This window comes from Mesoplodon bidens, assembly GCF_964165515.1.
Source record: "Mesoplodon bidens genome assembly, chromosome: 1".
NCBI lineage: Eukaryota > Metazoa > Chordata > Mammalia > Artiodactyla > Ziphiidae > Mesoplodon > Mesoplodon bidens.
The window spans coordinates 15671451-15684812 of NC_138176.1; the positions used below are offsets into that span (position 1 = coordinate 15671451).

General features: G+C 37.2%; 1 protein-coding gene across 1 annotated transcript in view; it reads right to left on the minus strand.

Moving 5' to 3' along the window:
• The window catches only part of ATRNL1 (attractin like 1), a 696121-nt gene that overhangs the window by 204285 nt on the left and 478474 nt on the right, over window positions 1-13362 (minus strand). Inside the window, exon 27 of the mRNA XM_081236563.1 lies at window positions 381-488. Coding sequence (XP_081092689.1) covers window positions 381-488 — 108 coding nt within the window. The remainder of the gene's footprint in view (window positions 1-380; window positions 489-13362) is intronic.

Below are 13362 nucleotides of genomic sequence, written 5' to 3' on the forward strand. Positions count from 1 at the left end.
TTATAGCCAACTTTGTTAATAAAGAATGATGTGAATTGTTAACTGAGGGGCACTGAGCACTCCAAGGACTAAATACAGGCACTGTGTCTCTTCCATCATACCTATATCTTAAATTCCTTCAGCTCCTATTTATCAGGGAAGGGCTGCCAGGTGAGCGGTCTGTCACTCTTGCCTAGACTAATAGATTCTCCAGTGGCTTCTGTTACAGCTCATGTCATACTATTAAAACTATGTGCCTTGAAAATGGCATAACATATGCAGCTGAATCTTGTCAAGTCTAGATAATCAGACTCTGTTTGGCTTCACAAGCAGATGCAGCTTAGAGAAGTAATATACATATGCAAATCACAGCGGTCCCCTTTCAGCACCACTGTTCCTACCTCTAATGACCCTCGCAGAAAGTCTGTTTGTTCGGCTCCCACTTCCAGGGCTACATCAACAGAAGCAAAGGGACGGCTGGCCATCTGCTGTCGTTCTCGAAGCAGTTGCTGGAGGGGGTTAAAAATCACTTGTTTTAAAACATGTTAAATTCAACAACATCTAGTTCCATTTTGAACAAAATGGCATTCAAAATTGAGAAATCATCTAATACACATACTCATATCTAGATCATTAAAAATGAAAATTATTTTCTCCCCATGGCCTGGGTTATATTTCCATAGAGGCTTTAAATGTATGGTGCCTCCAAAGAACATTTCCCCTGACCTCCATCCCACAAGCCTAATGAAATGTACTCAAAAGCACTTGGAAAACTTCAGATGAGAGCTGCTACTTAAGTAAAAAGTGCTATTATGATGATGGCTATGCCAAGTTTTCCCACTCAGAGTAACTCATGCTTTTGTCTTAGCTGAAAGCAAGTAACACTAAAAATGTTTAAGAAAAGATAATCAAAAGTTGTCAAAATGCATTAATAGAGATTAAAGGAACATATACCTGCCCAGACTAAGCCTTGTAAGTCATCAAGATTCCCTGTCAATTGCAGGAATTGTTATTGTCAGTGTTTTCAACCTTATTCAAAGCCTCTGTTCATTATTTAAATGTTCATTATTTAAATGAGGAATGATTAGTAGGTTGCAAAACATGTGTGCCAGGGCTTCTAAAACACTTCCGGATATTTGTTTCTTTCTATTTGTGTCTCTTCTGGGCTTTGCTCAAACTAAAACCAATAAACCAGCAAGTCCCAACCAAGTACCCAGCTAATTTATATTTCTGCCTCTCCTTGTAATTATAATATTCATTAAACCATGATAAGAAAAAATTAATGACCAGCACTAGATATTGAAAATCTTGCCCTTCTCATTCTACACAGCTAATAAAATTATTATTAAATATTAAAAGTGGATGAGCAATGTAATTAAATACTCTTTCAAATGAGAAGAAAATCATATCATTGAAGAAAGGCAAAATCCTTGAACACAATGAATGGCTTCATTATTCACACAGATTTTTAAAGATTCACTGGAAGTAACTTAAAACATTAACAACTGGTTTTTGAATGTAAATGTATGTAGCACTGTGATGCATCATTCATAAAATTCCCTTTCAGATGACGAAGGAACAAAAGCCAATGCTTGATGGCAGTTTATTATTTAACATTTTTATTTGAACGCTTGTGACACAGCAGTAACAGTGTTCATGTAATGAGCATCTAAAATATAATTTAAGGCCCTGCTTTTATTATTAAAGTGGGAACATCTACTTGCTAATATGGGACAGAAATAATACAACTATAACTCAGTAGTAGTTTAAATTCTTAAATTATATGTATTTTGAGGAGTAATGAAGACATACTAAAAACATATTCAGAGTAAAAAGTAAATGTGATTTAAACAACCGAATTATTCAATTTAATATAAACTCAGATTTGTACTATTAAAAATACAGCTGCTGGAAACAGAATCTTGTTTGTGTCTCTCTCAATAGGAGTGGCCAATTGATCTGAATACCGTGTCTATGCAAAATGCAAACATAATGTTACTCCAAATACCAAGGGATGCTAAGTGTAGAAGACACAATGCTCTTTTTATCTGGTAAAAACATAAACACACACACATGCAAATATACAAACTGCCTTTGCTACCGTAATATAAAAATTCCCTTGAGAAAACTGTAAATTCTAGTTTGGATCTTAACATGATTTTCTAGTATCTGTATTAAAGTTTCTTCATTTGTGTTAGTTTTCCTTAGCTTATAAATGGCATCACATATAATTGATTTTTTTAAAAAAAATGAACACTTTCTCTTTCCTCATCTTACCTTTTCCCTACACCTAAAAGTAAAAGGTCTACAAAATATAATTAATGAATACTCAATACCACAAATTGTAATATAAGTCTATAAATATTCTACAGTCACTATATTTGACAAAGAATAGATTCCTCCGGAAAATAATGTATTACTGTGACCCCCACCACTCATAATAAAGAAAAATCAGTGATTGATACTTTTATTCATTTAAAAAAATGTACTATAGGATAGAAAGGCATTTAAAAAGATTCCAGTTTGTCTTCTGAGCTTTGAGTTTTCATCACTTTTTAAGAATTGAATGCTTATTACAGTACGCTTTACAAAGAATAAAAATATTTTTCTTGTCCAAGACCATAACACTGTAGTTTGTAAAATAAGACATGGCTAAATAAAAATAATAAGAGCACAAGATAGTGTGCAGTAAAGGATATAAATAGGGAATTAGCCAAATGAATTCATTCCAGGTCACTTAGCAGAGGACTACTTCGAGGACTTTGGCTGACATTCTAACTTTGGGAAACTAATGCAAATGTTCTGACTGGGAAACTTAGGGAGGGTAAGTGATTTTATCCTAAAACACTCTTGCTTTGATATGATGGCCCTAAAATAATAAAATGGAACAAAGTGAGATTCTCTTTGCTACTAAGTCCCTGGCTCTTAGCCATATCCTTAACAATTGTCCTTTCTCTTAGCAGTTAACATCTATATGCATTACTTCCTGAATTTTGCCCCTTCTATGTCAGAACAAAAGAGATATAAACGATATGCTTACAACTTAAATTCTGTCAAAATTTAGTGGAAATATTGACAGGCAAAATATGTAGACTCTGGAATTAGGACCTGTGTTTGAATACCAGTTTTTCCACTTTGTAGCTGTTTGACTTTAACCAAATTATTTAGACCTCTCAATGCCTCAAATATTCTCATCCTAAAGTTGGGCTATTAATAGTGCCTACACCTAGACCTCAGAGGACTTGTTTTGAATCCCAACTTCTCCACCCATTACCTATTGTACCATCATCAAATTCCGTAGACTTTTCTAAGGCTTTTTGTTCCCTCTCTATAAACGGGAATAGCAATAATATCAGAAGATTGGGACTAATAAGATAATGCACTTGCACTGCTCAACACAGAATCTAGCACATTGTGAGAACTCAGTAACGGTTCATTGGTACAATTATTATGTGAAATTTCAAGCACCAATTTTGTCTTTAAAGATGGCACACTAATTACCACAGGCCCATTTTCTTTGGCACTAGTGACATATTTTGCTCTATTAGTCTCCCTTTTAACAAATGTTGCAGATTTATGAGACAGTTGGAAAATGTCATGACTGTGGTAAAATGAATTTAGATTTGGAACTGCTTTCTGCCATTTGTGACTAAGAATGATAAAAACTCAACCTAAAACTTATGGGGAAATATAGAGTACTTCCTTAAGAACTTTCAAAAATTGATTAACTTATTTTGTGATTGTGATTTTTATATAAAATGAAGTTTGACATTTTATATATAGATAAGAAGCCATATAACAGATGATTTATTTTATAACTAGTCTGCAGCTGCCAATTTTTTAGGAGAAAGAAAAGGCCAAAAGAACAAATTGATCATAATACAACAGATTATAATCATGTTGCGATAAACATTGTTGTACAGAACATTTTAAAATTATGCATGTTCTTAGTGTCATGTTTGTTATCTATAATAATTGTTTTATTATTCAAAATCTCTTACAAAACAAACCATGAAATTAAAAGTAATATGAAAATCCATGCTTAAATTTGGCAACTGGGGAGAGGGGATTAAGAGCGCTGCTTAAAGGAGCTCCACAGACGGGCGCGAGTCACGACTGAAAGCGCGGAGCCCAGAGACGGGCGTGGGACGCTGGGGCTGCTGCTGCCGCCGCCAAGAAGCCTGTGTGCGAGCGCAGGTCACTATCCACACCGCCCTTCCAGGAGCCTGTGCAGCCCGCCACTGCCGGGGTCCCGGGATCCAGGGGCGGCTTCCCTGGGAGAACGCACGGCGTGCCTCGGGCTGGTGCAACGTCACGCTGGCCTCTGCTGCTGCAGGCTTGCCCCGCACTCCGTGCCCCTCCCTCCCCCGCGGCCTGAGTGAGCCAGAGTCCCCGAAGAGGCTGCTCCTTTAACCCTGTCCTGTCTGAGCGAAGAACAGACGCCCTCCGGCGACCTACACGCAGAGGTGGGGCCAAATCCAAAGCTGAGACCCAGGAGCTGTGAGAACAAAGAAGAGAAAGGGAAACCTCTCCCAGCAGCCTCAGAAGCAGCGGATTAAAGCTCCACAATCAACTTGATGTACCCTGCATCTGTGGAATACATGAATAGACAACAAATCATCCCAAATTGAGGAGCCAGGAGTCAGTGCTGTGCCTCTGAGGTGGGAGAGCCAACTTCAGGACACTGGTCCACAAGAGACCTACCAGCTCCACATAATATCAAACGGCGAAAATCTTCCAGAGATCTCCATCTCAACACCAGCACCCAGCTTCACTCAACGACCAGCAAGCTACAGTGCTGGACACTCTATGCCAAACAACTAGCAAGACAGGAACACAACGCCACCCATAGCAGAGAGGCTGCCTAAAATCATAAAAAGTCCGCAGACACCCCAAAACACACCACCAGACGTGGACCTGCCCACCAGAAAGACAAGATCCAGCCTCATCCACCAGAACACAGGCACTAGTCCCCTCCACCAGGAAGCCTACACAACCCACTAAACCAACCTTAGCCACTGGGGACAGACACCAAAAACAACGGGAACTACGAACCTGCAGCCTGCAAAAAGGAGACCCCAAACACGGTAACATAAGCAAAATGAGAAGACAGAAAAACACACAGCAGGAGAAGGAGCAAGATAAAAACCCACCAGACCTAACAAATGAAGAGGTAATAGGCAGTCTACCTGAAAAAGAATTCAGAATAATAATAGTAAAGATGATCCAAGATTCTATTTCCAAGATCCAAAATCTTGGAAATAGAATAGACAAAATGCAAGAAACAGTTAACAAGGACCTAGAAGAACTAAAGATGAATCAAGCATCGATTAAAAACACAATAAATGAAATAAAAAATACTCTAGATGGGATCAATAGCAGAATAACTGAGGCAGAAGAACGGATAAGTGAGGTGGAAGATAAAATAGTGGAAATAACTGATGCAGAGCAAAATAAAGAAAAAAGAATGAAAAGAACAGAGGACAGTCTCAGAGACCTCTGGGACAACATTAAACACACCAACATTCGAATTATAGGGGTTCCAGAAGAAGAAGAGAAAAAGAAAGGGACTGAGAAAATATTTGAAGAGATTATAGTTGAAAACTTCCCTAATATGGGAAAGGAAATAGTTAATCAAGTCCAGGAGGCACAGAGAGTCCCATACAGAATAAATCCAAGGAGAAATACACCAAGACACATATTAATCAAACTGTCAAAAATTAAACACAAAGAAATCATATTAAAAGCAGCAAGGGAAAAACAACAAATAACACACAAGGGAATCCCCATCAGGATAACAGCTGATCTCTCAGCAGAAACTCTACAAGCGAGGAGGGAGTGGCAGGACATAATTAAAGTGATGAAGGAGAGAAACCTGCAACCAAGATTACTCTACCCAGCAAGGATCTCATTCAGATTTGATGGAGAAATTAAAACCTTTACAGACAAGCAAAAGCTGAGAGAGTTCAGCACCACCAAACCAGCTTTACAACAAATGCTAAAGGAACTTCTCTAGGCAAGAAACACAACAGAAGGAATATACCTACAATAATGAACCCAAAACAATTAAGAAAATGGGAATAGGAACATACATATCGATAATTACTTTAAATGTAAGTGGACTAAATGCTCCCACCAAAAGACACAGATTGGCTGAATGGATACAAAAACAAGACCCATATATATGCTGTCTACAAGAGACCCACTTCAGACCTAGAGACACATACAGACTGAAAGTAAGGGGATGGAAAAAGATATTCCATGCAAATGGAAACCAAAAGAAAGCTGGAGTAGCAATTCTCATATCAGACAAAATAGACTTTAAAATAAAGACTATTAGAAGAGACAAAGAAGGACACTACATAATGACCAAGGGATCGATCCAAGAAGAAGATATAACAATTGTAAATATTTATGCACCAAACATAGGAGCACCTCAATACATAAGGCAAATACTAACAGCCATAAAAGGAGAAATCGACAGTAACACAATCATAGTAGGGGACTTTAACACCCCACTTTCACCAATGGACAGATCATCCAAAATGAAAATAAATAAGGAAACACAAGCTTTAAATGATACATTAAACAAGATGGACTTAATTGATATTTACAGGACATTCCATCCAAAAACAACAGAATACACATTTTTCTCAAGTGCTCATGGAACATTCTCCAGGATAGATCATATCTTGGGTCACAAATCAAGCCTTGGTAAATTTAAGAAAATTGAAATTGTATCAAGTATCTTTTCCGACCACAATGCTATGAAACTAGATATCAATTACAGGAAAAGAGCTGTAAAAAATACAAACACATGGAGGCTAAACAATACACTACTTAATAACGAAGTGATCACTGAAGAAATCAAAGAGGAAATTAAAAAATACCTAGAAACAAATGACAATGGAGACACGACGACACAAAACCTATGGGATGCAGCAAAAGCAGTTCTAAGAGGGAAGTTTATAGCAATACAATCCCACCTTAAGAAACAGGAAACATCTCGAATAAACAACCTAACCTTGCACCTAAAGCAATTAGAGAAAGAAGAACAAAAACATCCCAAAGTTAGCAGAAGGAAAGAAATCATAAAAATCAGATCAGAAATAAATGAAAAAGAAATGAAGGAAACGATAGCAAAGATCAATAAAACTAAAAGCTGGTTCTTTGAGAAGATAAACAAAGTTGATAAACCATTAGCCAGACTCATCAAGAAAGAAAGGGAGAAGACTCAAATCAATAGAATTAGAAATGAAAAAGGAGAAGTAACAACTGACACTGCAGAAATACAAAAGAACATGAGAGATTACTACAAGCAACTCTATGCCAATAAAATGGACAACCTGGAAGAAATGGACAAATTCTTAGAAATGCACAACCTGCCAAGACTGAATCAGGAAGAAATAGAAAATATAAATAGACCAATCACAAGCACTGAAATTGAAACTGTGATAAAAAATCTTCCAACAAACAAAAGCCCAGGACCAGGTGGCTTCACAGGCGAATTCTATCAAGCATTTAGAGAAGAGCTAACACCCATCCTTCTCAAACTCTTCCAAAATATAGGAGAGGGAGGAACACTCCCAAACTCATTCTACGAGGCCACCATCACCTTGATACCAAAACGAGACAAGGATGTCACAAGGAAAGGAAACTACAGGCCAATATCACTGATGAACATAGATGCAAAAATCCTCAACAAAATACTAGCAACCAGAATCCAACAGCACATTAAAAGGATCATACACCATGATCAAGTGGGGTTTATTCCAGGAATGCAAGGATTCTTCAATATATGCAAATCAATCAACGTGATACACCATATTAACAAATTGAAGGAGAAAAACCATATGATCATCTCAATAGATGCAGAGAAAGCTTTCGACAAAATTCAACACCCATTTATGATAAAAACCCTGCAGAAAGTAGGCATAGAGGGAACTTTCCTAAACATAATAAAGGCCATATATGACAAACCCACAGCCACCATCGTAATCAATGGTGAAAAACTGAAACCATTTCCACTAAGATCAGGAACAAGACAAGGCTGCGCACTCTCACCACTCTTATTCAACATAGTTTTGGAAGTTTTAGCCACAGCAATCAGAGAAGAAAAGGAAATAAAAGGAATCCAAATTGGAAAAGAAGAAGTAAAGCTGTCACTGTTTGCAGATGACATGATACTATACATAGAGAATCCTAAAGATGCTACCAGAAAACTACTAGAGCTAATCAATGAATTTGGTAAAGTTGCAGGATACAAAATTAATGCACAGAAATCTCTGGCATTCCTATATACTAATGATGAAAAATCTGAAAGTGAAATCAAGGAAACACTCCCATTTACCACTGCAACAAAAAGAATAAAATATCTAGGAATAAACCTACCTAAGGAGACAAAAGACCTGTATGCAGAAAATTATAAGACACTGAGGAAAGAAATTAAAGATGATACAAATAGATGGAGAGATGTACCATGTTCTTGGATTGGAAGAATCAACATTGTGAAAATGACTCTACTACCCAAAGCAATCTACAGATTCAATGCAATCCCTATCAAACTACCACTGGCATTTTTCACAGAACTAGAACAAAAAATTTCACAATTTGTATGGAAACACAAAAGACCCCGAATAGCCAAAGCAATCTTGAGAACGAAAGACGGAGCTGGAGGAATCAGGCTCCCTGACTTCAGACTATACTACAAAGCTACAGTAATCAAGACAGTATGGTACTGGCACAAAAACAGAAAGATAGGTCAATGGAACAGGATAGAAAGCCCAGAGATAAACCCACGGACATATGGTCACCTTATCTTTGATAAAGGAGGCAGGAATGTACAGTGGAGAAAGGACAGTCTCTTCAATAGTGGTGCTGGGAAAACTGGACAGGGACATGTAAAAGTATGAGATTAGATCACTCCTTAACACCATACACAGAAATAAGCTCAAAATGGATTAAAGACCTAAACGTAAGGCCAGACACTATCAAACTCTTAGAGGAAAACATAGGCAGAACACTCTATGACATAAATCACAGCAAGATCCTTTTTGACCCACCTCCTAGAGAAATGGAAATAAAGACAAAAATAAACAAATGGGACCTAATGAAACTTCAAAGCTTTTGCACAGCAAAGGAAACCATAAACAAGACCAAAAGACAACCCTCAGAATGGGAGAAAATATTTGCCAATGAAGCAACTGATAAAGGATTAATCTCCAAAATTTATAAGCAGCTCATGCAGCTCAATAACAAAAAAACAAACAACCCAATCCAAAAATGGGCAGAAGACCTAAATAGACATTTCTCCACAGAAGATATACAGACTGCCAACAAACACATGAAAGGATGCTCAACATCTTTACTCATTAGAGAAATGCAAATCAAAACTACAATGAGATATCATCTCACACCAGTCAGAATGGCCATCATCAAAAAATCTAGAAACAATAAATGCTGGAGAGGGTGTGGAGAAAAGGGAACACTCTTGCACTGCTGGTGGGAATGTGAATTGGTACAGCCACTATGGAGAACGGTATGGAGGTTCCTTAAAAAACTACAAATAGAACTACCATATGACCCAGCAATCCCACTACTGGGCATATACCCTGAGAAAACCATAATTCAAAAAGAGACATGTACCAAAATGTTCACTGCAGCCCTATTTACAATAGCCCGGAAATGGAAACAACCTAAGTGTCCATCATCGGATGAATGGGTAAAGAAGATGTGGCACACATATACAATGGAATATTACTCAGCCATAAAAAGAAACGAAATTGAGCTATTTGTAATGAGGTGGATGGACCTAGAGTCTGTCATACAGAGTGAAGTAAGTCAGAAAGAGAAAGACAAATACTGTATGCTGACACATATATATGGAATTTAAAAAAAAATGTCATGAAGAACATAGGGGTAAGACAGGAATAAAGACACAGACCTACTAGAGAATGGACTTGAGGATATGGGGAGGGGGAAGGGTAAACTGTGACAAAGTGAAAGAGTGGCATGGACATATATACACTACCAAACGTAAGGTAGATAGCTAGTGGGAAGCAGCCGCATAGCACAGGGAGATCAGCTCGGTGCTTTGTGACCGCCTGGAGGGGTGGGATAGGGAGGGTGGGAGAGAGATGCAAAAGGGAGGGGATATGGGAACATATGTATATGTATAACTGATTAAATTTGTTATAAAGCAAAAAAAAATTTGGCAACTGGGAATGGTCATTGAGTCTATCAAATATATGAAATGCTTCCATGTAATACTACTACTTCGAATATCGTATCATTCCCCAAAAGCTCATATTAATCACCTTTCCAACCACTGCGAAGGCTACAACTCTAATGGATTTCAGATAATAATCCTTAAAAACACGCACACTAAAGAAAACAGTAACTACCTCTGTTTCCAGTTGTCTTCCTATGTGTTTCCTCTTGTGTCCAGGTTCTATCTGTCCTCCCCCCACACCTCCAAATGTCCTTCTACTCCATCCAAATTTGAAGTGATCATCTCACCTACAAATTATTTATGATATTAGAGTGGCACTATTCCTTTAAATCTTCATGCTCTTCTGAAATCTTTAAGGCAAAAACTATTTTTTATTTGTTTTTTTATTCCCCACAGCACTTAGTTTGTAGTCAAGAGTATTTGATGAACAATGAACGACTGACTTAAAGTATAGAAATCTGTATCATCTGAATGTGACTGAAGGCAAGGTTTGATAAAACTTATTTTAATTGTGAAAAAACCTTTAAAAATATATGTCCTCTGATATTCTAGAATTTATGTTTATGCTCAAATCTAACTGGATATTCATTTTTTTAGAATGGGCAATTTTGTGGATGCAAGAAATCACTATCAGGTTTTTTTATTTCTCTTCATCCACGTTATTGCAATACTGTAAATATTATGAAGAAAATTGCCACAAAGTCATCATAATGCATTCATATTTTAATAGCAATTATTCCTAAGATTTTTGAAAGGTATAAAAGGAGCAATCAAAATGATTTAGTCATTATTCCTGAGCTTACATAATAAAATTTACAAGAAGTTTGAATTAGCGATGAAGCAACATTTCATGAGACTATTTCTATTATTAACACAAACACTTTTAACATACAGGAATATAAGTAAAAAACCAAGTTTGGGCTTTTGGTGGTAGGATGGTGTGAGGAAATAAAGAGAAGTGGCAACATCTCTTTGCATCAGTGAATTAGGAAACCATGATATTCTATCATTTTATAACTAAATCTGCAAGGCACAAGCGTCCTCAGATTTTCTTCATTGTTTGAAAGCAAAATGTCCTCAATTGTCAAATGGCCACAGCAGATTTTCAAGGCAGGTTGTTCAGGTATGCAGGGTTGTTGTTTGAGCAGTAATGTGTCAAAAACAAAACCTACCTTTCCTCTCATCAAGCCTGCTACCAGACAGAGGAAGAAAAGAGGAATAATGGAATAATAATAATAAATGCTAAGACATTATATCAGTTTAAAACCTACTCATGTCCACGAGAAGGCCGACAGCAGAAACAAGAAAACTACAGTCCTGCAGCCTGTGGAACAAAAACCACATTCACAGAAAGATAGACAAGATGAAAAGGCAGAGGGCTACGTACCAGATGAAGGAACGAGATAAAACCCCAGAAAAACACCTAATAGAGTGGAGACAGGCAACCTTCCAGAAAAAGAATTCAGAATAATGATAGTGAAGATGATACAGGACCTCAGAAAAAGAATGGAGGCAAAGATCGAGAAGATGCAAGAAATGTTTAACAAAGACCTAGAAGAATTAAAGAACAAACACCTAGAAGAATTAAAGAACAAAGAAACAGAGATGAGCAATACAATAACTGAAATGAAAAACACACTAGAAGGAATCAGTACCAGAATAACTGAGGCAGAAGAATGGATAAGTGACCTGGAAGACAGAATGGTGGAATTCACTGCCACAGAGCAGAATAAAGAAAAAAGAATGAAAAGAAATGAAGACAGCCTAAGAGACCTCTGGGACAACATTAAACATAACAACATTCGCATTATAGGGGTCCCAGAAGGAGAAGAGAGAGAGAAAGGACCCGAGAAAATATTTGAAGAGATTGTAGATGAAAACTTCCCTCACATGGGAAAGGAAATAGCCATGCAAGTCCAGGAAGCACATAGAGTCCCAGGCAGGATAAACTCAAGGAGAAACACACTGAGACACATACTAATCAAATTGACAACAATTAAAGACAAAGAAAAATCACTGAAAGCAGCAAGGGAAAAATGACAAATAACATACAAGGGAACTCCCATAAGGTTAACAGCTGATTTCTCAGCAGAAACTCTACAGGCCAGAAGGAAGTGGCATGATATATTTAAAGTGATGAAAGGGAAGAACCTACAACCAAGATTCCTCTACCCAGCAAGGATCTCATTCAGATTTGATGGAGGAATCAAAAGCTTTACAGACAAGCAAAAGCTAAGAGAATTCAGCACCACCAAACCAGCTCTACAACAAATGCTAAAGGAACTTCTCTAAGTGGGAAACATGAGAGAAGAAAAGGACCTACAAAAATACACCCATAACAATTAAGAAAATGGTAATAGGAACATACATATCGATAATTACCTTAAAGATGAATGGATTAAATGCTCCAACCAAAAGGCACAGGCTTCCTGAATGGATACAAAAACAAGACCCATATATATGCTGTCTACAAGAGACCCACTTCAGACCTAGGGACACGTACAGACCGAAAGTGAGGGGATGGAAAAAGATATTCCATGCAAATGGATATCAAAAGAAAGCGGGAGTAGCAATACTCATATCAGATAAAATAGACTTTAAAATAAAGAATGTTACAAGAGACAAGGAAGGACACTACATAATGATCAAGGGATCAAACCAAGAAGAAGATATAACAATTATAAATATATATGCACCCAATACAGGAGCACCTCAATACATAAGGCAACTGCTAACAGCTATAGAAGAGGAAATCGACAGTAACACAATAATAGTGGGGGACTTTAACACCTCACTTACACCAATGGACAGATCATCCAAACAGAAAATTAATAAGGGAAAACAAACTTTAAATGACACAATAGACCAGATAGATTTAATTGATATTTATAGGATATTCCATCCAAAAACAGCAGATTACACTTTCTTCTCCAGTGCTCATGGAACATTTTCCAGGATAGATCATATCTTGGGTCACAAATCAAGTCTTGGTAAATTTAAGAAGAGTGAAATCGTATCAAGTATCTTTTCCGACCACAACGCTATGAGACTAGATATCAATCACAGGAAAAAATCTGTAAAAAATACAAACACATGGAGGCTAAACAATACACTACTAAATAACCAAGAGATCACTGAAGAAATCTAAGAGG